This window comes from Tenrec ecaudatus, chromosome 12 (assembly GCF_050624435.1).
Source record: "Tenrec ecaudatus isolate mTenEca1 chromosome 12, mTenEca1.hap1, whole genome shotgun sequence".
NCBI lineage: Eukaryota > Metazoa > Chordata > Mammalia > Afrosoricida > Tenrecidae > Tenrec > Tenrec ecaudatus.
The window spans coordinates 128,831,003-128,857,802 of NC_134541.1; the positions used below are offsets into that span (position 1 = coordinate 128,831,003).

The 26,800-nt window shown below is 50.3% G+C and overlaps 1 protein-coding gene across 9 annotated transcripts in view; it reads right to left on the reverse strand.

Moving 5' to 3' along the window:
* CUX1 (cut like homeobox 1) overlaps positions 1–26,800 on the reverse strand; it is a 382,248-nt gene that overhangs the window by 110,362 nt on the left and 245,086 nt on the right. For all 9 annotated transcript variants that reach the window (XM_075564912.1, XM_075564911.1, XM_075564909.1 and 6 more), the window contains exons 6-8: positions 24,730–24,853; positions 19,636–19,712; positions 18,332–18,398 (exon numbers count right to left, since the gene is read on the reverse strand). In XM_075564912.1, coding sequence (XP_075421027.1) covers positions 18,332–18,398; positions 19,636–19,712; positions 24,730–24,853 — 268 coding nt within the window. The remainder of the gene's footprint in view (positions 1–18,331; positions 18,399–19,635; positions 19,713–24,729; positions 24,854–26,800) is intronic.

Sequence of the window (26,800 nt, forward strand, 5' to 3'; positions counted from 1 at the left end):
GTTCCTAGCTGCCACTGGGCCACCCTGGGAGCAGCTTAGAGGTGCTCCAGCGATCAGAAGAGCAGCACCTCAGAGTGGTCTATCCTTGGCAGTGCCACCGGGGGGGGATGCCACCCACAGCCGCCACTCTGAGGCTCTCTACCTGTGCCCTCACCTTCGTCTTCTAAGGTATGCAAGTATCAGGTGTGTGAATATGAAACAAACAGAACCACGCTCTTTAGACCTTAAGGTGTGGGGCAGGAGGCAGTGGCTGAAAGCAGGACCATCTGATGTAGTTGTCTGTCAGCTGATGGTCACAATGCCTGGATCACCCCCACACCTATAGACATCCTGCCATGTGTCAGCCTATCCTAGCGTCTTCCTTTCATCCAAATGAAGACATGACTTTCCTTAAGTCGAGAAGACCCTGTGCTTTTCCTGCATTCGGAGGTGTCTCTACTGTACTCCCTCACTGACCTGCTTGGGGGTGTGTGCGGGGGGCACAGGGCGGGTTGAGTGAGATGTCCGGGTGTTACTTAGGGGGGTGAGTACGGAACGGGTCCAGTTTGGAAAAAGCCTTCAGTTCTCTAAAGGGGTCAGACTTGGTGGAAGCAACTGTGTGAAGAAGTACCCTGGGGACCAAGCTGTCTCTGAGGTTTGGCCTTTCCCTTGGAGGCAAGAGAGAGACGTGGGAAAATTTGGAAGCAGACCAGTGCAGGCACCAGACAGCTACATCCAGCTGCGGGTTTGGAGAATGGGGTCACCCTGCGAAAAACCAGTGGCAGGGAGACAAGTTAGGTGGGTGCTTGAGAGGTGAGGCCAAGAGATGATGAGTCAGACTGGAGAGTGGCTGTGGCGATAAAGAAGTGGGGCGTTCAGCGTACTTTTCAGGAGATAAAATGAAATCAGAACCAACCGAACAGGAGGGACACGAAGGTGTCCTAGCGGGGAAGCAGCGTGCTTACCAGGCTTATGTGCGTCAGAGGCGAGGAGCTGGAAACAGTGAGTTTTCTACAGGGGTAGTAACCTTTTTCTTAGTGTTTTGCAAGGGCTCTTTATATACAGGGTGTGTGTGTGTGTGTGTGTGTTTATGTCTGTCTATAGCTATACCCTCTTTCTTTAAAATATAGATCGCAAGTACTTTTGTCAGTCTTTCTAATCCAGGGGTGGGGGACGCTGAGTCCTTGGGCTGTACATGGCCTGAGAAGTCATCCACACCAGGGACTAAATACCACACACCTCGCCAAAGAGTAGCAGTTCTCGCCGCCACAGGAGTGGGTTAGTTAAATGCTGGGCTAGTCTGGCCTTCAAATGCTGTGGTAAATATCCAAATGGCCCTAAGCAGAAAAAAGTTCCCATCCCAGATCTCATCCACCCCTCCATCCATCATGAAATCCAGACATCCCTCTGTAAGTTCTATTTTTGACTTCCTGTTTACAGAGGTCTTCGCTGCTCCTAGATTCTGTAAATATCCATCTAAAATGTCTCCTGTGCTTTGATGACCGTTTTTCAAAGCATGAAATTGTCTAGAACTGGTTTTGCACGAGGTTCTTCAATGAAGTTCACCGTTATCCCGCCAGCACGTACTGAAGACACAATCCTTTCTAAGGGACTGAACTGTAAGCCATCCCGCTAGAACTTCTGCAGACTATTCCCCCACCTTCACTTTGAACTTCAAGAATACAGGCAAGTACGAGAACAGAACAGTCAGCCGTGTGCCCACGCCCAGAAGGAAACACAGCCCAACCAGTCCTTTTACATGATCAGTGGCAGATTCCGAAAACCTGCCTTTCCTCAGAAATAGGGAAAGAGCCGGTCATCAATTCAGTCCACAAACTCGACAAATGACAAAGCTTTATGAGGGGACAGATTATAATTTCAAAAAATGAAAACATCAAAAATGAAAATAGCTAGACTTAAAAAAAAAAGTAAAACTAGACACTGCCCAGTAAGATGCCAAGAACACTCTTCTGCTTTTGTGCTCTGGGCCACTTCCTGTCATTCCAAACATGACGACATCTTAATGCGTTGTCCCAGCTCCTTGGGGTTGCCCGCGGGGACACGGACCGGCAAGTGCCCGTGTGGTCGTGTGGGGGTTAATTCTCCAGTCTGCGCGCTGCTTGCCGGAGCGTGAAATGGGAAAGCTCAGGAGAGCCATGTGGTGCTGTAAAGTTCCGCATTAAACATGCATGCGGCGGGCTCGCCTCAGAACCCGGCGCTGGCTTCAAGGCGGGTTGGCCGGGAAATATGAGACACCCCACTGTCTCCCTGGCAATTGGAGGCATTCCTCAACAAACAGCGCCTCAGGAAGCGAATGAGAGGGCAAACAAGCCGTGAAGAAATCAATGGTTCAATTACCCGGCTCTCCCGCCCTGGCCTGTAGGAAACGTTTCATTGGCGAGGCTCCTCTTAGAGGTCTGGTGCTGTTCGGACAGAAGGAACATCCCCGTCACTCTCCCCCAGGGCCCTTGGGCGAGGAGGGTGAGCTTTGGGCTTATGCTCTTGGGTGGCGTGGCACCTCTCTTTCCTGTCATCTCTGGTTCCCTTCGTTTGTTTCATCTCCTTCATGGCCCCCCAGAGATGGACACAAGGCACTAAGCTGGCTCATGAGTAAGACAAAGGCAGCCCATTTTCAAACAGAGGTTAGGGTTTCCAACACAGAGTTTGCGGTGGGGAGGGGCGGGCAAGGAAGGGGGGCATTCAATCCATATCAAGGCTGGAGTCCCAGGACAAGAGCCCTGGACGGCCCTGCTGGGTGCCCAGCTGCTTGGCACCTCTCCTAATCTATTGTACATCAGCCCACAGAGCCTCCAAGTCCCTGAGCCAGATGCAGTCCGATCTCGCTGGAACTAGACAGTCTTTCCAATGTGCAGCGGCACCTGGGCTTGGCAGTCCCTGGGGAGGAGGGGGAAGGGACACATGCTCCCTAACTTAGCCTCATGTGAGAAGATGGGGCAGGCTTCAATTCAGCACTTGGTTTTCAGTGGTTGTGAATCCCTCACAGGGTTCCTTCTTGGGGACGGTGGGGTGGGGATTAAGGCTTTGTGATAGGTTTGAACTCAGAACGTTCTGCCCCCTCCTTAGCAGAACCCAAAAGGAAAGATTTTAAAAGTTCCTAAACACGGGGCTGCACAAAGCGGGGCCCACTGCCCCAACAGCTCCACAAGCTCGTGCAAACCAGAGAGGTCTTGCACCGCAGCCCACTGCTGCTCACCGGGTCAGTGTGGAGGCACTGGAAGAGGACTTAGACTGAGAGATGGCAAGATTCATCTCATGCCCTCTGGTCATGTGACCAGGAGGGACCAGTGCCCAGGGGAGGAAGGACATCATGCTTTGTTGGCTCACATAGAACACTCCTGGGGCGGGGGCGGGGTGCAGGACCAGACCATGTTTGGTTCTGCTGTCCATGGGGTGGCTATGAGTTGGGACTGACTTGATGGCACCCAGCTGCTGCCGCTACCACCACCAACCACTATGCACAAAATGTGCCAGCCCTGATGCTAGGTGCCCACAGAGGCAGGCTCCGTTTACTGAGGGTGGTGTGTGCAGAGGCTGGCTGGGACTTGCCGTGGCACATTCCATTTCCCACCAGGGAAAACCAAGCCTCAAAGAGCCGAGTGCCCAGTCCGAGGCTACGCAATTCAGGGGGCCAAACGTCACACCTGGGTCCCCATGACCACGGCATCCAAGCTCTCCTCCTGAATGTCTCCTCATACACTGAACAGGCTCTTCCCTGAAGAGCCGGCTACCCAGTCACTGCTGGCAGAAGGCGCTGGAGAGTGGTGTGTCTGGGAAGCAACTGTGTGCTGAAAGCCAAGAGGTTGAAGAATGGGCAGGCTCTCTGGGTGTATGTGTTAATCCAACAGAGGCCCTGTGCGTCCAGAACATCCAGGGCCCGAAATGGAGCACTCGATATTCACAGCGCAAGAGCAGGGCCCTCAATCAGGCCACTTTCCGTCCAGGTTTGAGTGAGCACTCTGTAGGACTCCCACCTGCTATCTTGGGTGAGCCCCACAATTCTGCGAGCCTAGCAGGAGGGCTCAGAGTGGCATGTCCACTTTATATTTCACAGGTGGCCTGGCGTCTTCTCCCAAAAGGATGTTTCTCCCCAGTGATCCGTTCACTCACTTGCTTTCCCTTCAAACGGTGACTTTCCCAAGGTTTACATTTATGGTCAGACAGAAAAAGTAGCCTTGCCAGTCTATTACCTCTTATCCGTCTGTCCATGCAATGCACCCAGTCCTTGGGTTGCACATGCCTGAGAAGTCACCGCTACCAGGTAACATCGCACACCTCACGGAGGAGAAGCAGTTCCAGCAATCACATTAGGGACGGGTTACTGCTCGACTAGTATGGCCTCTGAGTGATTTTATAAATATCCAAATGGCCCTAAGCAGGAAAACGTTCCCACCCCAGATCTAAATCCATCTATCCACCCATCGATTCGATTGGGACTTCCCTTGGTAAGTTCTGCTTCTAAGGGCAGAACGGTCGCAAAACCGTGGCAAGCTACAGTGTCCTCCCAAAGGATGCTGGGAGAACTGGCACTGCGTCTATGCTGACAAGTGTGTTTCTGTCTCTGCACTGACCCTGGTAGAGCAGTGCTTACACACTGTGCTGCTACTCTAAGGTCAGCAGTTCACAACCACCAGCCGCTCCGAGGGAGGACTGTAACACGCAAACAAACCCACATTTACACCCCCTGAAGGAAAACATGCGCCCCAAAGTGAACTTATCCATGTAAACTGCGTGCTTACACACGTGTATTTTATCATCCACAGAGGTCACTTCCTCCTGAAAGCACTCAACTGCCAAATACTTAACCAGCCTTCTGCTTCAGGTGATGTAAATGTGTGCACTGAGCACGTGTGCATGTCTGTGGATGGGGTGTGGACACTGGCTTTGGTGGCGAGTCGGTGGACATGCTCACCAAAGTGGACTCCGCAATTATGAGCATCAACTACAGACGGTAGTACCAAAATAATCACCTCGCTGCCGAGTTGATTCCGACTCACTGTGATCCTGCAGAGCAGAGGAGACTGTCCCTGTGGGTTTCTGAGACTGTGATTGTTTATGTGAGTAGAAAACCTCGTCTCTCTCTCTCTCTCTCAAAGATTGGCTTGGTGGTTGGTTTCAAACTGCCGACCTTGTGGTTAGCCCCCCAATGCATACCCACTACACTGGAGATATGCAATCCACAAAGTGGGCCAGGATCCCTGGGTGTAAAACTACGAGCCACCCCGCCATTCTGCTCAGACCGGAGGAACACTGGCTCAGGTCTGTGCTACTTCGAGGTGGCTGAGCCCTGCAGGTGGTGTAAACACCTGAGAAAGCCTTCCAGGGTGCACACGAGGCCTGCCGTTTAGGTAGGAGGCAAACGGGAGCAGGGATGGCTAGTTCCACATTCACAAAATCCAGTTGCATTCTTTTGGAGGTAAGATCAAGAGGGTGAAAAGAAGCCACCAGCTTTCCCCCTTCAAGTCCGATTTAGCGCCCCCCTGAGGTTGAAGGGCACTAAGGTTTTCATTTGAGTCCAACTCCCCCCAACGACCCTCCCCACAAAACATCAAAGCAAAAGCTTCTCTATTTTGGGGGGAAATTAATCCAGCCAGGATAATTACTGCAACCCTGAACTGGAAATTGATGACTCAACCAAAAGACAGGAAATAGAGAATTTTACACTCTTAAAGGTACAGCCCAGAGTCCTGGTTCTGGCATCCCCAAGCCAGTCTCCGTCCACTTCAACCGGGGAAACAGTATTTGTCTAATAGTATTGTTAGAATAGGTCTTTGCTCCCTCTGCCCCAGTTTCTGGAGTCTTTCATGTGGAAGTAGAATGAGATAAGTACAAGAGAGGCCCATCCTTGAGGGCAAACACAGCAGGCTGATGGGAGAAGGCTTAAGGCTGGCCTCTTGGTTGATAGTGCTCACACGTCGATGCTCAGGCGGTCTCTGTGAACAAGGCAGCCCACAGAGGGCCATGGAAGGACCCCATGGATTGTCACTGTGTTTGACTCTGTTCTTGAGACTGTTCCTCGTAATGGGGCACAAAGGAGACTCCTCTGCGGCTGCCAGGAGGAGCCAGGCAGATCGCAATCAAGAAAGACTCCGGACGGGATTCTGGTGGGAGAGTAGACGAGCTACCCGGATGCTACCCGGATGGTCCACCACGAAGCCGTGAGGAACCAAAGGAAGCGACATGGACGGATGCAGGCCGGGAGCTGAAGGAAGCCTGTGCTTCAAAGGGAAAGGAGCACAAGTGAGGCAAACACTGGTCAGAGGAACACGGGATGAAAATGGTAATCAAGGAGATAAAGGAATGATGACTGGTCGGCTGGCCTGGCACAACTACATGACCATTGGCTCCCTGTGCTCGGGCCCACCCAGCACCCAGAGCAGAGAGTGTGATCTCCTGCTCACTGCCCTTATCTTCCTGGTGACCAGAAGTGTCATGTGGCAATGACAGATTACATGTTCCCCATCCGCACATGTAGCTCCTGCTTTGTCTTGAGTCTGGAGGTGCAGCCTGACCGACACCTGCCACCCCTGGGCTTGATGACTTCATTCTCGGCCTCTTCAGGCAAAAGAGCAGTGAAGGACCGGAAGGCTCACCCTATCCCGTGCTTCCCTCTGGGCAAGCAGGGACTCCTCTGCACCAGGACTACTTACCTCCTGGTCTCCCCTGCCAGCAGTGAGCAGAAGGGTGCCCTGCCCACTAGTTTTCTCCTTTTCCTTTGCTTCATTCTTCTTCCTTCCACTCTTGCCGTCTAGACTTCTTTCCCTGTCCTTTATTTTAATAAGCTCCTTTGATTATTTTTTCCCTTCTCTAGTTTTTAAAAACTGTTCCCTCCTTTCTCTTTGTCCTTCCCTTATTGTTTTCTTTTACTCGTGCTGTAGTTTTCTCTCTAAAAGTTTTAATTCATTATTCTTACTTCCTATCTTCCCTCCTGTGTTTCTTTTCCCCTTTTTCTTTTGTTCCACTTCTTGGGAGAGAGCAACTTTGACCATACTGCCTAGCCACACCTGTACCTCTGACAGCCCCCACTCCCTAGACAAGGGCCACCAACCTCTCCTGCACCACCTGATGCACGAAAGATGGCGGCCAACAGCTGCTTAGTCCACCCTGAGGAGCAAATAGAGAAGAGCACATACACTCCCATCTTCTCTTTCACCTACCACAAGACGGATGGTGAGTACCTGGGCACTGCCAGGGCAGACAGCAAAGCAGCACACAAGCCCCGCACAATCAGATACATCGAAACAAAGTAAAAGTGAAAAACAAAAAGCTGGGCAAAACTTAACAACATAGAACAACCAATTGGATACAACACTGCCATCATGTCTTGGAGATAACAAACAATCTCAGTGCATCGAGGAAAACAGAGATGAGGCTATATTAAAACAACAACAACAACAACAAAAACCACCTCAGGAAACAGTACAAGAACCGGGGGAAAATGTTACACAAAACATCAACAAGAAATCCAGAATACTAAGATATCAGATATAGGTCATGTAGAGAACCCAATCAGTGGAAGATAGAATTATTGACAGTGAAGATAAATGTCTCAATACTAATCTGTGAGATAAAGTCATAAAAAAGAATGAAACAAACAAACAAGCAAACCCCCTGCAAAAAGCCCCACATAATTATGTGGGAGGCGGTCAAGAGCAACAATTTACATGTAATAGGAATTCTAGAACAAGTCAACACCAAAACAAACACAGCTCAGGAAAAATAAAACTTTACCTGCCAAGAAGAACCATTAAGACTAAACTGTGATTTCCTTGTAGAAACAATCACACAGGCAAGAAGGCAATTGGAGGACATATATAAAATTGAAAGAAAAAAATGTCAACCAAGAATTATATACCCAGCAAAATGGTCAAACCCGACAACAAAAGAAGGCCATTTCTAAAATCTAGATAAATAGAAATCAAAGGAATTTGTGAACACAGGACTAACCTTACAAGAAATAGCAAAGGGAGTTCTTTAAATAGAGAACCAACAACGGTAAAAGACCACTTTGGGATTAATACACATGACATTATCAACAAGGAATACTATTCTATACCCAATTCTGTAAAACAGTAATCATCATCATAATAATCTATTAGTCAATGCACAGGTAGGCATGGAAGATGAACAGGTATGGGGAGGAGAATGGGCATCAGACTATATATAGTTTTTCAGGAGAATGTTTCTATATCTGTTGCAATTACAAAGGAGCCTTAAAAAGTTCACAAGAAAACCCCATTATATTTTAATTACATTTGTCCATGAACTTAAAAAATATATATGTATTAATAAATCTTATCATTTCATAGTTCAATCCCATCAAGCAGGATTTTACAACAGCTACCACAATGAGTTTCCAAACATTGTTTTCCTTTCTGGACTCTTTGACATTGTCTATTACCATACACTCCCCGCCACACACACATACTATCCCCACCCCCCCACCACCACCCTGAAACCCTTATTCTACTTGCTGTACCGAGGTTCATCACTCCTGGGTTTCATATACTGAAAACCATATAACACAACTTCAACTAGGTGACGACCCCCCCCCCAATGACATAAGGCCTCAGAGATAAACCTTAACATGAACCAACATAAAATGAAACAAAAATACAAAAATGTTGATAAACAGATCAGGTCCAGCATGCATGGGGGGTGGCGTGGAGGGAGGATAAACTGACAAAGTTTTAATGGTTCACGTCCCCGCATATATTCATGGCTACAGTAAAATATACAGGGTGCAAAGTGATAAAAAGTCCTTAAGCCATAATCAAACCACCTTGAAGCAGAGAGGGGCTTGGCCCAGGGGCTCAGGGGACAGCAAGGCTAACTGGTGCCAAACAGCTCACAAATACATTTTCTAGTCCCTTCTGTGGTGGGCAGCAATTGTGAGAAGCCATCTAAGGGGCAACTATTGGTCTTTTCCCACCCGAACCAGACGTGTGAAGAAAATCAAAGGCACACGGGAACAATGAGTTCAAAGGACGAACAGACCATGCAGAGATCAGCTCCATGCCCTGCAGACCAGAACTAGCTGGTGCCTGGCCACCACTGCCAACTGCTTTGAAAAGGCCACATTACAAAGTCCAGCAAAGACTGGGAGAAGAACATGGAACAAAGCTAAGCAACATAAAAAAGACCAGGCATGCTGGTCAGATAGAGGCGGGTAGACCCCTGAGACTACAGCCCTTGAACAGGCAGGTCTGTAAGGTAGGCAATTGTACTAGGGGGGTGTGCATCACTCAGAACAACCCACCGTTCATGATCAAAAGGAAAGCACCTCCCCAAGGAGAGAGTTCAAAGGGCAAGAATGGTGAGGAAGGCATGGGTTTCCACGGACGTGGACAGCCACATTGTGCAGACTGCAATGAGTGACAGGAAACAAAATGTGTCCAGATTTTTGCAAAGAAGGCGATTTTTCCTCTGTAAATGGCCACCCAATCGATAATTGACAAAGTAAAACAACACTACCTAAAAACAAAACACTGTGGGACAGTCGGCAGCAATCTCTATGGAAGGCACCCTATCGGCATCCCCAGGGGTGACTGGGTTCCCGTATAGATGGCTGTGTCACCAGCTGCTGCCTTCGTCTTGGTAAATTATGCCTGGTGTCCTCATACCCCTACCCCCACGATGCCAGATGCAGTCGTCCGTAGAGAATGTTGTTAATAAAGTCCTACGTGAAGTCTTCTGATTTCTCAGAGCATATTTTACCTGCTGGTAAAACATCGATTATACACATGCGCCTCTGTGCTGCTGTAACAGAAAGCTAATCTTGCACAGTGTCTGCGGTTAGGAATCTGAACTTGGGCCACTGGCTCTAAGGGAAGGCAATCTCTTTGTCAGCTCTTGGAGAAGGCTTCTGCCACGGAGACTGCCTTGGTTCAGGAGGTTCTCAGCATAGGGACTCTGGGTTCCAAGGATATAACCTGCTCCTGGCTCTTTTTTCTGAGGTCCCATCATCTCTGCCAAATTCCCTCTCCTTTACTCTCTCAGAAGATAAAAGATGACACAGGTCATATCCCAGAGAGGCTCCTCTTACATCAGATCGGGGTTTGTGATTGCCATCATCCCCTGGCACCAGCTCGGCTGGTCTCATCAGACCCTAATACGTGGGATGGCTACGTCATTACATAAGCATTTGGGGGCAGGCGAGGGGAAGACAGGGAGGTGGGAAGGAGATGAAATTCAATCCACGGCAACATGCTAAAGAGACAAGACTCTGCCATCACTTCAAGCAGACTGTCACGCATGCCTCTTCTGTGACGAGCTCTACAGTGTCATCCCTTTGAAAGAGCAAAAGCTTACAGGCGAAGAACACAGGGTGACCTTAAGAAAGACGCACTTCACGGGCAGGAAAAGAAGGGCCTGGGAAGTGCAAATTCTCAGATGAACACGAGCTACACGAAAATGCAGTGATTTCAGTGCAATTCAATCTTTTCTTTCACTGGTGGTTCAGCCCACGTGGCAGGAGGAATGTCCGAAGCTGACTGCATGGGCCACAAGTGCAGCTCCTTTGCCAGCCAGGGTCCTGAGGGGCAGAGCAAAGAGGTGGCCGTGGACTTCAACAGAAATAGGAATCCCTGCATGCCTGCCTCCGTACTGTTGGGAGTGGGCTTGCAGCAGGTCCAAAGCCAAGCGGAAGTGACCGGTTGCAAAGACAGGAGTAGAAACCGGGGGCGGGTGTGTCGCCCAGGCCTCTCTCTGCCCGGCTCCTGCATTGCTCAGAGACCTGTCCACCTCCAAGCCAGTCCAAGGAGTCCTTGAGCTATCACACCCACAACACTCAGCTGTGCTGGACCCACGTTCAGGCCAACTGGCTGGGATGGCTAGGGCGCCCAGCTGAGATGGAGATATTTCACTTTTCATCTTCAAAGGGCAGTGAACTAATTGATTTATTTAACCCAGAAATGATTATACTCTGAAACCCTGAAATCTTCTTCCACAACAACTGTTTTGGCAGCCCCTCCTTTTCCACCCCGTGTTCCGACAAATATTAAACCCCGCTTGCCATTTGTCTAAGGAATCTTGCATTAATAAACATGAAGAAGAACACTTTCACCTCCCACTCTCAGTGACAGGACAAAACAAAGACCAGCTGTATTCATCAATGGGGCCTTGTTCGGCACATAAAGGCTAATTACATTTTGCTTCAAGCCTACACATGGAAAACTTTACTGCTGCCATGCTCGACACACCAGCCCTGCCTGCCCAGCTGACGCCCGGCCGGGAAGGGACACAATGAACCGGGGGCTCGGCAGCCTCGCTGGAGGCTCCTCTCCAGAGTGGGGGTGGGGATGGAGAGGTTGGTCACTCCTGCATCATCTCCCAGTGGCAGGCTGGCAAGATGGCAGAGTCTGCAGAGTCTCCTGGGCGGAGGGGCCAGGGTGCTCTATCTTCCTCAAGGCCTGTTCGTTTCAGACTTGGGGCATCCTGAGCCAGCTGGCCAGGAAGGGGCACTCTTTACTGACAGCGACCATGGCACTCACTGAGCTGGGTGCCGTACCCCCAACATCGCCTTGCTCTTTCCAACCCCCCAGGGGCCTGAAGACGAAGATGTGCCACCCCATTCATCGGACAGGAAGAAAAGCGAGCTGTCAGAATCACTCCAAGGCCTATCCTCCTCAACTCCGGCCTGCTGCGCTCTGCCAATAGATAGTCCCCCAGAATCCTTCCCTTCACAGAGGGAAAAGGCGCGGCTCCGAAACCTTCTAAGCCCATTTGTGAAAAGGTTTGCCCCCTGGGGGCTTATATTCCTTCGTATTAATGAAAAGATGTCTCCGCTAATAAAACGTCTGTCCAGATGCCGGGCCCGGAGCAGATGGTATTGTGACAAACCTTTCCCTGACAATGGAAAAGGGGCTGCGGAGGCGGGCGCTTCAGATGCGATCTCCGAGACGGAAATGGAAAGCAAGCAGCAATTACGATCTCAGTCCTTTCCCACAGCTTTGCGTGGCGTGCTTCCTTGGGGACCAGGCTGGGAAGCCTTCCGTCCATTCCTGATCTAGGCAGTGTGCCCACCATGGCCCCTGCAACCCCTGGCCAGATGATCAAGGGTCCTCGACTGAGATTTCACTGCGCCCTGGGGCACCTCCACCAGTAGCACTGGAGTGCTGCCTCCTCCAGGAAGTCTTCCAGGAAGTTCTTCCTTCTGCCTCATCTGGACTGTCCTGTGTTAGAGGACTTCCATTTATCCTTCCTTCTCCCTGTCCCCCTTGCTCTAGCTGCTCTTGCCCTGGGGGCGCTGTGTTAGTCTGGGTACTTTAGAAAAACAAATCCACTTAAACTCATGTATAAGAGAGAGTTTTATATCAAGGGTAAGTGCGCATCAAGAAAACATCCCAGCCCAGTGCTGCCCAAGCCCACAAGTCCAACATTAACCCATATGTCCAACACCAATCCACAAAGTCCTCCTCCATCTCACAAAACACACACTATAATGCCAACTTCAGGAGGAAAGCCGAATCAGTGAACATGTAAGCATCTCAGTGCTGGGAGGGGTCTCCACACAGCTGCTCCAGTACCCAGGGATGTATCGGGATAGGTCCATGCAGCTTCTCCTCAGGGATGTCTTGAAGGAAGTGAGCCTTGCCAGCTGAAGCAGGGAACTGGCTAAGGCAGCTACACCCTGGTCTGACCATCACAAAGCAAGAGACCTAAGAACTGGAAAGGCGAGGCTCACTGAGTCCTTTTATCCCTCCGCCCTTCAAAGAACCCATGTGTTTATCGGCCAGGTTGGCACAATCAACTAACTACCCCAGATACCCCTCTAGCTTCCCCTGGGCTTGGCCATGGGATACTTGGTAGGGGGAAGGAGGAGGGGAAGGTCGGGCTTGTTGGTACCTTCTTGGCCTTTTCCACTCTCCTGGGCTCCAAGCAACCCACCTCTTGGGTTCTAGATCTACAGGGTTCCCTTCCGGGATTCTCCTCATTGGTCCTTCCAGGGACCTTGGCCTAAGAAAGAACCCATCCTTTCTGATGGCTCAGTCCCCAAGCCCCTCTACTGCACTGGATCACAATGGCTTTTCTCCCCATGCATCTGGGAACTCCCACAGAGAGCAGGGACAGACAGGGCGAGCCAGCATAGAGTGAGGCCCCAGAGGCCTCTCAGACCGTCTGCTGCATGAGTGGGCCAGCCGCCATCCTGCAGCACCTATCACTTGCTCAGGAAGCCTCTCGCTCCACGCAGACATGCACAGCCCCATGCCCCGCCTCCCAGCAATACTATGGCAAAGTGGGTACTTCCTGTTCCCATGACTTGGGCCTCCTGAGAGGGCAGCGTGATGTCAGGGGAGGGACCACTCCGAGCGCCTGGTGCCTTGCAGCCAGAGGAGCAACAACCAAAGCCCCGGGGAGAGCAGGTAGCAGTCTCGTTCCCACTGCTGCCTTCGCTGAAGCAAGTCCAGCAAGTCACATGTGGACTTGTGACCCCTTCTTAGATCCCGTGACAAGATCACTTTGGCCTCAAATCGTCCTGAGAGGCCAGGCAGGATCATGCAGAAACATGCTGTGCCACTCCATGCCACGAGCACTGGTGCTCCTGGGGCGGCGACGGTGTCAAAGGTCTGCAGCAGGTCTGCAGGGGCACAGTGACCAGCCCCAGGCCTGTGGGGCCCAATCCTGGAACCTGTGTGGTGATCGGGCCAGCTGCCGAGGCTGCAGCCCCGGAATCGAAGAGTCTACCAACAGTAAGTCGAAAGCCACTTAAGACTGGAAGTCACCACTGTCTCCCAGAGAGGCAGGCTCTGATCCCATGTGGGGAGCTATGACTGGGGGGCGGGGCCAACAGGTGGAGAGCTTTGCTGTTCGGCAGGACTCTAGCTGAGCAAAGGGACCAGCCCGCCAGCATGGGCCTGGCCAGTGGCAAGGCAATTCTGCCCCGGCCTAGAGAAGATGCAAGTTAGTGCAGAACAATGTTACTTGTCTAGACCTTCAGTTCTCCCTCCAACAGCGCACCCTTCCATTGTTTCCTTAACGCCCCCACCCCATTCTTATCCCAAATAAAGCCCTTCAATGTACAACCCCCACGAGAAATCATGAAATTCCCAATGCAAACCACGGACCAGAAATGAACCGGCCTGCAGGCCACCGTGACAAGCAGCACACTCTGCTGCCAGCCCTGAACGATGCTGTGAGTGGTCGCTTTTCCACCCAGGCAGGCTGTCTATGGCCAACACCTCCCTGTGTGACAGGAGATGCTAACTCCTGGTGAGGGGAAGAGTGGGGGACGCTCCGAGGACATTCTCCGAACGTGGCTTTTGGGGAGGGTTGTACGTGCGAGCGACATGTTGAACTGGGCCAAGTGGAAACAAAAGTCACAGAACAATACATCACGTCGCCACGTGGCAGCGTCCTGCTCCGGCAGTGTGGTTTACTGCCTGTCTTCTTGGACAGCTAGCAGGTGGCCACTCGTTTCTCAAGAGTGACTCACAGTGTGAAAGAGGCTGGCTTAGAAGCCTCTTTGTTTATTTCTTTTAAATAAAGCCCACTTGGGTTAATTGGAGATATATAAACTGTATCTCTACCCAAAGCCTCTGAGAAAGCATGTGGTTTAATAAGGAAAAGGCTGATCAAAGACACAAACTAATAAAAACAATCGAGTACACATAGATTACCACCGGAGTAGTATGACTCATGCCAACAGGTACGGTGATCTTATAAAGGAGTGGGCAGATCAAGGACTTTGCACGGGGACCTCAGATCAAATGATTTTAGGGATGAAATGTCACAAACCATTTATGGTTAGAAAGAACCCCAAAAGCCCCACCAAATGGAACGCCAAATATCAGCTTAAAATATCATGATGTGAAAATTCAATTTCCTGCCAACCTGCTTTGTAGAACACACTCCAAACAGAAACAACACGCAAACAGAGGTGACTCACGGGCAGAAAGAGAGAAGCCAGCTGCCCACTGAGATGTGTTAAGGAGAGGATGCTTTCATGTGGGCAGTGGGTGTGGTTTCTGCGGGGCTACATCTGAGGGATGTGGGTGGACAGGCTGTGGGAGTGCACTCAGTGGTCCCTGGGGGCTGCTGCTGTGTGGAGCGCTGTCAGGTGGTTCTGACTCATAGTAACCCCATGCTATGACCACAGAAGGAGACCCGCCTGGTCCTGTTCCTCCCCACCATCGGTCCCAGGTCGGAGCCCATTGTGACAGCCACCCTGTGGATCCTTCCTGTCTTCTGCCGGTATTCTACTTTACCAGGAATGGCATCCTTCTCCGAGGACTGGCTCCTCTCACCGTCATGTCAAAGGTGCGTGAGATGACGTCGTGCCATCCTTGCAGGTAGGGAGCATTCTGGCTGTACTTCCAAGACACATTTGTGGTGCTTCCGGCAGTCCCTAGAATATGCAATATTCTTCCCCCAGGACCCTGATTCAAATGCATCAATTCCTCCACCTTCCTTATTTATTTATTGTCCACATTTTGCATGTGTTAAGATGTCCCCAAAGCCACAGCTTTTTAACACTTCAAACACTTTGTTTCCCTTGCTTTTCCCCTGCAGGCTGAGCTGCCACCCACGCTGGAGACTGACGTCACTGTTCTCCACCAGTAAGTGCTTCCGGGACTCGCCGCTTTCAGCGGGCAGGGTGTGTCATGTGACATTAAAGGCTGTTCGTGAGCCTTCTTCCACTCGTGGAGGCCAGCCTCTTCTTTTGTACAGCCCAGCTTCATGGGTGATTTGCCCAACAGGCAGACTGAATAACACGATGAAACGATATAACCCTGATGCATATCTTTTAGGATTTTAAATCATGCGCTTTCCCTTTGTTCTGCTGGAACAATGGCCTCTTGGTCTATGCATGGGTTCCACGTGAGGACAGTTAAGTGATCTGGAATTTTCATTCTTCCCATTCTGATCCATAATTTTTGGGTGATCCTCAATAAAACACAGGCCGTCTCTTTCTGACATTCTCTGCTTTCAGGCAAGGTTCCCCTGACGCAGCAATGAGGTCCTCATTCCACACTAGCTGGAATCTCTCACCAGTTCCCGTTTCATGTATTGCTGCAAGCGTTTTGGTTTATCTTCAACAAACTGCTACTTGCACTCGATACTAGTGATATTGGTCAATAATTTCTGTACTCTCGTTTATCTCCTTTTTAAAAAAAAATTTAATCATTTTATTTTACCAGGGGCTCATACAACTCTTATCAGAATCCAAACATACATTCATTGTGTCAAGCTCATTTGTTGCCATCATCATCTTCAAAACATTTGCTTTCTACTTGGGCCCTTGGTATCAGCTCATTTTTCCCTCTCCCTCCCCGCTCCCCCTTCCTCATGAACCCTTGATAATTTATAGCTTATTATTATTTTGTCATATCTTACTGTCTGACATCTCCCTTAACCTACTTTACTGTTGCCCGTCCCTCAGGGAGGAGGTTATATGTAGGTCCTTGTAATCGGTTCCCCCTTTCTACTCCACCCTCCTTCCACCCTTATCTCCTTTCTTTGGAATGGACATGAATATGGATCTCTTGGGCACAATTATGGGCATGCACAACTATGCATGGATGGCATTCACAGGCATCACATTGATTGCACCTGTGAAAGGCAACTAAGGAAATAGTCTCAATAGTCATCCATGAGAACTGACTGAATAACAGACCATCAAGTGCTCTTATGCAAGATTAAGTTGAAGCTGATGAGAATTCAGACAAGTCCATGAGAGCTAAAGTATGACCTTAGGCAAATCCCATCTGAATTTAGAGACCACCTCAAGAATTGATGTCCTGCCTCAGACACAACAGACTGAAAACTAGACAAAATGTGAGTTGGCTGATTCCACCGTAACTTGTAGTTGGCGGGTTCATCATAACTTGTCTCTCAAATTTCTTGGTATAGATGAGTGTTGAATCCACTTTGAAACATCTCGGTAGCCTGTCACTTCCTGAAGCTTGGTTTTCCATCAGTGCCTTTGTTCATTACGAGTCTGAACGTCCTCCTTCACTAGCCCTGGTGCTGGACCACATGCTGCCTCCTGCAGTGGCTGAATGTTAACCAATTCTTCTTGCACAATGACTGGGCACTCCTTTCATGTTCCTCCAAGCTCCCACCTTCCAACCTTGTGTCCTTCAATATTGCAACTCAAGCCTGTATACCCCCCGCCCCCGGCCCCTTTGGCTTGAGAAAAGCTAACTGTGCTCTTCTCTTTTGGTCTAACGACTGACGTGGGCACATTTTGTTGTGTTACTGTGCCTTCTTGAGCTAGCTGCTCTTTGAAGTTTTCTGGCCAGCTCTTTCCTGTCATCAGCTCCTCTGCTCACGTTCGCTCATCTGTGAGGTCCTTCATGTGGTCTTGCAATCTGTCTAGTCTTCAGCCTGTTGTGTCCGAGGCAGGACATCAATTCTTGAGGTGGTCTCTAAATTCAGATGAGATTTGCTTAAGGTCATACTTTAGCTCTCATGGACTTGTCTGAATTCTCGTCAGCTTCAAGCTCATCTTGCATAAGAGAGTTTGATGATCTGTTATTCAGTCGGTTCTCATGGATGACTACTAAGGGGCTATTTCCTTAGCCCCCTTCCACAGGCGCAGTCAATGCCTGTGGATGCCATCCGAGGATGCCCATGTGCATAGTTGTGGTTCATGTTGTTGACAAAAGGTGGCTCTGATGCACGTCACTGGTTGTGCTCATGTCTCTGGTGCCATTTCTATCACCAAGGCCACATTTTCCAATAGTGATCTTTCTTTGTTTCCCACTTCCGTGTTCCAATCACCAGTAATTATCAATGCCTCTTGATTGCATGTTTCATCAACTTCAGACTGTAGAAATTGGTAAAAATCTTCAATTTTTCCATCTTTGCCATTATTGCTTGGTGCATAAATTTGAATAATAGCCAGGCCACGTGGCCTCCCTTGCACGTGTTTGAACAAAATCCTATCGCGGACATCTCTGCCCTTCAGGATAGAGCTTGAGATGCTCCTTGTGGATGTTGAATGTGACACGGATCCTCTTCAGGGTCGTTCCCAGCACAGGAGACTGTATGACTGTCTGGTTCAAAGTGGCCCAAACCACTCAATTCCAGCTCACTTAGGGGCCCTTTCTTCCCCACCTTTCTAAGCAAAGAGACAGGGTAGCTCACAGTCATCAGAGAGACCAGTGTCCCTTGGATATCCTTCTCGGCAGAGTGTGCTCGAGCTGGCTGTCAGACTTTGGCATTACCTCCTCTCGGCAACAAAGCAACACCCCTCGAAGCAGTGCAAGGCCCCCCTCCCCCCGGGAAGACAGGTAGCTGGGTGAACGGAGGGCACATCTTTTATGGATTAGCAACACCAGGTGAGACCCAACCAAACACACAGCGACGAGGCAAACAACCAGGGACTTACTTTGCAGTAGTTTCTTCATCATATTTGGTTTTCAGGTCAAATAATTCTGTTCGAGTTTTCTCCAGGGCTGCAAGTAGGGGACATAAAATCAGGATCTAAACTACAAATGGTTTAAATCAATTAGAAAGAAAAAAAGAAAATCACACTGTGCATTTTTCATTTCATGAGAGTCAAAGGTGACAAGAGGGCACTCCCTGCAGCCTCATCTCCCATGACCCTCCTCAGGGATTACCAACCCCTGGGAATAATTCAGCCCCCGAAGCTTCGCTTCAAAACATAGAGCTACATACACGGTGGCACATGCACTCTTTTCCCATAAATGGCGGACTATACACACTGAGTCTTGCTCCCCCACCCTTCTGTTCCAGCCCACACAAGTCAAGCCTGTGCTGTGTGCTCCTGGACATTGAGGGCTGAAGCTACGGGGGTGGAGAGCTCATACAATTAAACTGAGCACCCCCGCCCCCGCGTAGGACTCTCTGCCTTCACTCTATCTAACACCAGATACCGGCAATTCAAATGTTTCTGACCATCTGCTAGGCAAAACAACCCTTTCATATCTCCCTGCCTCTTGATCAGTTTCAACCTTGTTCAGATATGTACCAGGCATTTGCGATTTCTTTGGCAAGAAGCCAGTTCATACCCTTTGCCTGCTCTTCCCCCGGAGTGTCTGCTGGTGGTTACTGCTTGGTGGCAGGAGAGATTTTCATCCTTTCTGGCCCTTACTCACTGTCTGTTCCATAGGGGACTCATTTCTCCCACTCTGCCCCTTGTATTGCCACTGGGGGAGTCAAAAGGGGGAGGGCCGTTGTCCTGTCAGTAGACATTTGGCCTCCCTGAGCCATCCCACCCCTCCCCACCCCAATGGCCCTACCACCAGAAAAGAAGTTTCCAGAAACAGAAAATGGCAGCATAATCTTTTTGGATATTCTTTCTACTTTCCAGCCCGCTCTTCTCAGCCCTCCTTAACCATCACTTTGGGAATCCTGCTTTCTCCTACCATTGCTTGAAAGGAAGTGCTAGCCCTTGGCGATGTGAAGCGTTCCATGTGCTTGGTGGCTAAAGAGCAGAAGGAACGATGGGGCGTGGAAAGGACGGCGAGGGGGTTCGCATTCTCAATGACAGTGGCAAGGAGGCGACTGGGGGTCTTGGGCAGCCGCGAGTGCACGCATGTGCACCAGTATGTACACTCAGCAGTGAGCCCTGGGGTCCCCATGGGAGTCTGAGGGCCAGGGACAGACGGCCAGACTCCTCTCCCTCTAGCCTTCCCTCGGTCAGCTCGGCGGGGATGACCAACATCAGACCTGTTTGCAGAGTCTGGAGCTTGTGTTCTGCTTCCTCCAGCTTCGAGGTGGTGCACAGCTGTGTCTCCTGCAGCTTCCTGAAAAGAGAGAACGCGGCCAGATCGGTCACCTCGTTTACCGGCTGAGACGTCTGGTACTTCTGAGGGACAGTGGTCAGCCAGCATCACTGGCCACCCACAGGCAGCTGCCACCCGCTCTCCCTTGGAGTGCCACGTGCACGGCGAGGCTTCTTCCTCGTCCGGAACGGCCTGGCTTGGTTGCCACAGCTGGCATAACGTGAAGAGGGCAGCGGGGAGGGCTCGACATGTGGCAATCTGTGTGGAAGCTTACCCTAGATGCAACTGGGCTGCCACTGCCGGAGATGAAGAAAGAAAACCAAAAGAAGATGCAAAACAAAACAAAAACAAACCCACACAAACAACCCATCATCACGCACTCATTGTTTCCTGAAGTCGGTCCACACAGAATGATGCATTTACATTTTGCTGACACAATGAAGGAGTTTGTTGGAATAAAGGATGTACTAAATAGATGTGACAGCTGTTCCCGCTCCGTTATAATGGAATGCAAATGCAACTGCAATACCTAATGGGGAGATTCGGAATGTTCTCAACTGCATTCCACAGACTTAGATTTCCCCTGATCTCGACATGAATTCCCTGGTCAATAATTAGCATGCCTTTCCTCCTAATCTGCAGAAAATCTCTAAAAATAAGTTTTATTATTTGTACAGGGTATGATGATAGCATATGCCAGAGAGTCCCAAACCTGGGAATACAGAGAAGTCAAAAGCAGACAACTGTTTAGGTTAAGCATTTCAAGGACAGGGGTTGGAGTGCACTGCTTGGCAACTAACAACAACACAGAAAAGCATTACTAACACTCTCATGTATTCTACAGAGGAAAGCCGATGGTCGGAGTTTTAAAAAAGCAAACAGGAGAAGAGTCTAACGGGTCAAATGTCCTTGCCCTTCCTTCCTTGGCTCCATTTCTACCCGTTAGACATAGTGCCTTCATATCTGATGGAAATGTCTAACATATTATAAACCCAAGGGTTTCTGAGAGTGTGACCCTTCCTGGATCCACAACAGCCTCATCCTTCTCCTTCTGAACGACTGGTGGGTTTGAATTGCTGACCTTGGGGCCAGCAGCCCAGTGCTTACCCCACACCACCACCAGAGTGTAATAAAAAGCCCGCGAGACCCCCCCCCTCAATGCAAGAACACTTTATTCTATTAAACTGGCACTCCATGATGCTCACCGGGTGCATAAGCAAATGTGGCGAAGAAAGAGGATGGTGCCCGGCTAACAAAAGATATCACATCTGGAGTCTTAAAGACTTGAAGATAAACAAGCGGCCATCTAGCTCAGAAGCACCAAAGCCCACATGAAAGAAGCACATCAACCTTTGTGATCATGAATTTTTGATGGGATCAGGTATCAGGCATCAAAGAACAAAAAAATCATATCATTGTGAATGAGGGGGAGTGCAGAGTGGTGACCCAAAGCCCATCTGTAGGCAACTGGACATCCCCTTACAGAAGGGTCTCGGGGAGAATATGAGCCAATCAGGGTGCAGTGTAGCAACGATAAAACATACAACTTTCTTCTAGTTCTTTAATGCTCCACCTCCAGACACCCCCCCCCCCCTGCCCCACTGCCCACTATCATGATCCCAATTCTACCTTACAAATCCGGCTAGACCAGAGGATGAGCACTGGTACAGATAAGAACTGGAAACACAGGGAGTCCAGGATGGATGAACCCCTCAGGACCAGTGGTGAGAGTGGCGATACTGGGAGGGTGGAAGGAAGGTGGGGTAGAAAGGGAGAACTGATCACAAGGATTTATAAAAAACCCCCTTCCTGGGGACAACAGAAAAGTGGGTGAAGGGAGATGTCGGACAGTGTAAGACATGACATAATAATAATAATCTATAAATTATCAAGGGTTTCTGATGTGGGGGGTGGAGAGGGAGGGGAAAATGAGGAGCTGATACCAAGGGCTCAAGTAGAAAGCAGATATTTTGAGAATGATGATGGCAACAAATGTACAAATGTGCATGACACCATGGATGAAGGTATCGATTGTGATAAGAGTTGTATGAGCCCCCAATAAAATGATTAAAAATAAATCAATAAATAAAATTAATTTTAAAAAAGGCCCTGAGACCACCCATCCATCCTCACTCATCTCTCAGTTTGTTGTCCGGCCTGTGGTGCCCGTGTGCTCCTGTGGTGCTGGAACCTCCGCCTCCGCTAGTTCAAATACCCGAAGGATTGCCTGGGTGGGCAGGTTCCAGGAGAGCTTCCTGCTAAGGCAGAGTGGAAAGGAAGCACGACTCCCTGAATCCCGTAGGAGCCGCCGCGGCAGGACCGTGCTCTGACGGTAGGGCTGGGTGAGCCCTCTAGGTTGGAAAGCACTCAACACGTGTCTGGGGAGGGCCAGGTCAAGTGCACGTTCATGACGAGCATGGCCTCGTAGACGCTCATGTGCTGACGTGGCACAGCTCCAAAGGAGAGGGACAGCTGCAAACTGCCATTCATCATCAGAACGAGCAAAGTATGAACCTAGGAAGGCGGAAAGTTGCCCCCCTCCCTCCACACACACCAAAAAAGGAAAAAAAAGAAAGAATGCAGAAGATCCACATTCTAGGCCGTAGTACCCTGAAGTGGATGGCTACAGGACACAGTGAAGTTGCCAAACCTACGGCTTACTCTGCTGGGAACAGCAACTTGAAAAGGACGGTGGCCCATTAAAGTCAAAAAGAAGCACGCTGAAGTGCCATGCCGCCTGTGTCAGGGCAACAGGGAAGGCAGATGAAACGACTATTATCCCAATGGAGGCAGAGCCCACTAAAGGCAATGAGGGTCAAATGAAAGGAACCCTGCCCCCTCTGCGGCCGGAAATGGGTCCGACATGCAACCGAGAGGCATCGCTAAGTCCTGGTGATTGGAATGCAAACGCTGGAAATGAAAATGGACTCGCAGTTAGGAAATAGGGCCTGGGTGACACAGGAATCACGAGAGAATTCTGCAAAAGCAACCACTTATTCACTGCGAATAACTTTCTCCAATGACCTAAGCCTCGATTATACACACGGACTGCCCTGCATGGAATAAGGAATCCACTAGGCTACATCTGGGCAGAGAGGCAATGGAGAGGTTCAACAAATAGCACCAGCCAGAAGCAAGGCCCCGCAGGGGGCGACTAGAAGACAGACCACCCAGTGCCTCCATGCACGGCCGAGCCTTAGAAATGCAGCCAAGTGCACACGAGCCAGTATGGCCTCGACTGCATTCCACCTGAAGTTAGAGACCGTCGCAAACAGGGATCTGACACACTGCACACGAAAGACCAGGTGGCTTCTGGGACGACATCAAAGACATCATCATACAACAGAAGCCAATAAGAAAGGAGACAGAAAAAACCAAAATGCATGTCGGAAGAGATGCTGGAACTTGCTCCTGAGCAGAGAAAAGCTAAAAGTAAATGGTGAGTTTAAAATAATAATAAATGGTGAAAAAAACGGAACAGAAAACGTCAACAGGCGGCCTGAGAAGACAGCGTCAATTGTTACAATAAAAGGTGCCAATATTTGGGGGCTAGAAAACCAAAAGGCAAGAACATGCTTGGCTCCTCTCAAGCCGGGCTGAAGCAACCGCCCTACAGAAACACCTCCTCATCTTAAACTCCCAGCAACAGTGGACCCGGATCGGCAGGCCTGCACTCTTGAGGACACTGAGGGAACAAAGTCTAAGATCACAGTCCCGTCAAGGGCTGGCCACCTTGAGGGGGACAGAGCAGAACTCCCCCACAGGGTTGGCCTGCATGGCAGCTTTACCAAAGCCCTTTGCCAGGCCTTTCTTCCGAGGCACGCCAGGTGGATGCGAACCACCACCATTTGCCCTCGCTGAGGCCCAGACCACATGTGCCCCGGGCTCCCGCATGTAGTCCTACAGAGAAGTACAACAGAGTCGCAGGCACATGTTTTGAACAGGATGATGGCAACCTAGGGACAACTGTGCTTGACCCAAGGGATGCATGGATTGTGATGAGAGCTGTCCAAGCCCCCTACAATGATTTGAAACAGTAGTCTATTTAAAGTAAAACGACCACAACTGAGTACTTCTCCTGCTCATCTCCTGTGTCCATTTTCTTTCTTTTTTGGGGATGGGGTAGAGTTGTATTTTCCTTATGAATTTATAAGAGCTCTTTGCATAGTAAGAGAAGTAGCCCTCAGCCATCCAGGTTATAAACATTTCTAGCCCTGGCTTCAACTATGCTGTTTCCGAGTCTGTTGTAACATTTGTTTCTGCAACCTCGGCTTTCTGCTTAGACAGATGCCCCCCCTCCCCCACCCACGCCAACACTGACCCACGTATGTGTGCAGGCTGAATCGAGTTGAATTACTGATACTTCAATCTCACACCCATCTCCCTTTTAGTGGTGTAGCGCAAGAAGGAAAGATGTCACTTCACTGTGTCCTTCCCTACCCCCAGTAGCCAGTTATTCATAGTTTTTCATTTTAATTCATCCTTTTACCTAATGTGAGAAGTCACCTTAATACTACACTGAATCCTCCCGGTCGTATTTCAAGACTGTTGGCACTCATGCATTTACTGTGCATAGGCCTGCTCACGGGAAGAAGGAAGAGTCCCGGGAGGTAGGTGGTACTGGTGGCTATTGGAGGCTCAGGTCTATCCAGAGCAAGGTGTGATGACCCACTTTCGAACACCATCAATGGCGACCTTACGGAGAGCAGTGTGGCTCCAGTCCACCTGTGGCCACTATGAGTTGGCACCACTCCGTGACACCTGGTTTGACATTTCCCCCAAACTGGATTTTGTCTAATGCTAGGATTTTTGCTCATAGTCTGGGTTTATTCCTGCGATCCCTGGGAAAGACGATCTTCTAGTATGAAGTCTTAGGCATAGCGATTACATGGTGGGCTGCTAACTGCAAGGTCGGCAGTTTGAAACCACTAGCCACTCTGAGGGAGAAAGATGAGGCTTTCAACTCCCGTGAAGAGTGACAGTCTCAGAGCAGTGTTAAGTGTGGCGGGACCCCAGGCTCACCGGGCGGCAGGCTCACCTCTCTTTTTCTGCAAAGTCATTTTGTAACTTTTGTTCCTTTTCCAGAGCTATCGTCTCTGCTTGGTTCTTCAGAGTCTGTTCATAGTCTCGGATTTTCTCTTTAAGTGCTTTTATCGTAACCTCTGCACAAAGAAAGGCAGAAAGGGAGAGAGGGGGAAAATTATATATATTTATATATCCAGACTGCAGTCAGAAGGACAATCCCATGTGGCTGGAGACACGAGGCTCTCACAGCCTAGGAGGATTGGTATGTTTTAAACTTTAGCACTTCAAGCCTGACACAAAATCAATGGTTACGAGTCCCTTTGGAGACCTTTTACTCCCTAAATGTTAAATTGAACTTTAAACGTTTGGACTGAGACGGATCAATGGGGTTTGCTGGGAAGAAGAGCTATGGTTTCTCCAAGACAACTTAAAGCGGGGAAAAATGAAAAAAAAAAATCAATGTTCAGCTATAATATCATCGTATTGATGAGTCTTAAATGAGCCCCATACTGAGGAAGATTAATAAAGTTTTAGTGCGGGTTTAAGTACTTTCTTACACAGAAAGCAGTCCATAACGGAATGCATGTTTCGGGGCCGCAGACCCCCGAGTCAGGTGGAGGCTCCAGACTTTGCAGGCTGTGGATGCTTCACAGGTGACGACAGCACTGTGCGGGCGAAGCAGACAGAGCGTGTGTCTCCTCCGTGTAGCCAGCTGGAAGCCGCCATCGGCAGCTTGGTGCTGAGGCGCCCTCTGGCCCGGCTAACATGAACACAAAGACCCGGCAAAGAAAGCCAGGCTCGCCTGGGGGAGAATCGCATCGCACCCAGCAGGATGCCCCCAAGGATGGGTGAGCACCCTGCAGGTGGTGCACGAGAACCTGGGTGGGTGAGGGGGTGGGACAGGGCTCGGCAGCAGGCTCAGTTGCTCCTGGACAAGGGCCTGTTAGGAGGCCCAGAAAGGCTAAGCAGATGCAGACAAGAAGAGCGAAGGGACCTACCCCAGAGACTCAGGGCTGGCCCTAGACCAGGATGGCTTTCAGCCCATATCAGCGCTGAGCCCAGCCTCTAGGGAAACATACCTGTGCCCAAGTAGCCATCTCCGAGGAGGCAGAGACTGAGCTTCCCCCAGTTCCCAGCAGCTGGCACAGGCGGGCGCTCAGGGCACGGCTGAGGCAGGAATGAACCCAGGAGCCGAGCCTGGCAGGTTAGGGTGAGGCCCAGACAGGGCTGGTGACAAGAAGGCTCCAGGCTCTAGTGACAACAGAGCTGGCCAGGTCTGCACCTGTCAGAAGTGGGACTGGCCCGTGCCTGCAGCTGTGGGAACTCTGAGACCCATCCCCTAGAACAGGAGGCTGGCGAGGAGAGGAGACAATTTGCCCAAGGTCATACAGAGGCGGCAGAGGCAGTGCAGGGACGCAGACTGGGGCGCTAGGCCTCCAGGGTCTTTGGTTGTCTTTCATTTGAAGGAGGAGGAGGCTCTTGGGGGGCGGGTACGGACATCTACACCTCAGGCTGGCCCCGTGCCAACGTTGGAGTTCACACCCCGCCCAGCACCATCCACTCAATGAAGCAAAATCACTCCACAGAAGACAAAGAGTGGGGCCGTCCAAAGCCAGAGCCCGCAGGCAGGGTCTGTGCGAGCTCCACCGGAGTGGGGTGTGCTGCTCCCCAGCCTCTGGTCAGAACGTGGGGGCCTCTGTCAAGAAAGGACTCACTGGGGGGAGGAGGCCCTCTTCTAGGACCCATCCCAGCTGAGAAAATCCTGCTCGTGGCTGTCAAGGAGGGCTCAGCTGCCCCTGCTGGTCCCAAGGCATGCCCACTCGATGTGAACCTGAAGGGCTGAGTGGGTCAGAGCCCACTCTGGCTCCCCAGTTCATCTTCATCTGTGCCCCGACTCCAACAAGGAGGATCTGCTGGCCTGTAAAGAGCTCCGGGACCCTGGGGAAGGGGGTCCTAGGGTGCTGCCCCACAACTCAGAGACCCCGAGGAGGGGTCTCTGTAGCTTGAGTCCCAGGACACACTGCAGCCTCTTCCTGGACCCTTTCCGTGGACAAGGTCTCCTCCTGTCAAGACTGTCCCCAATG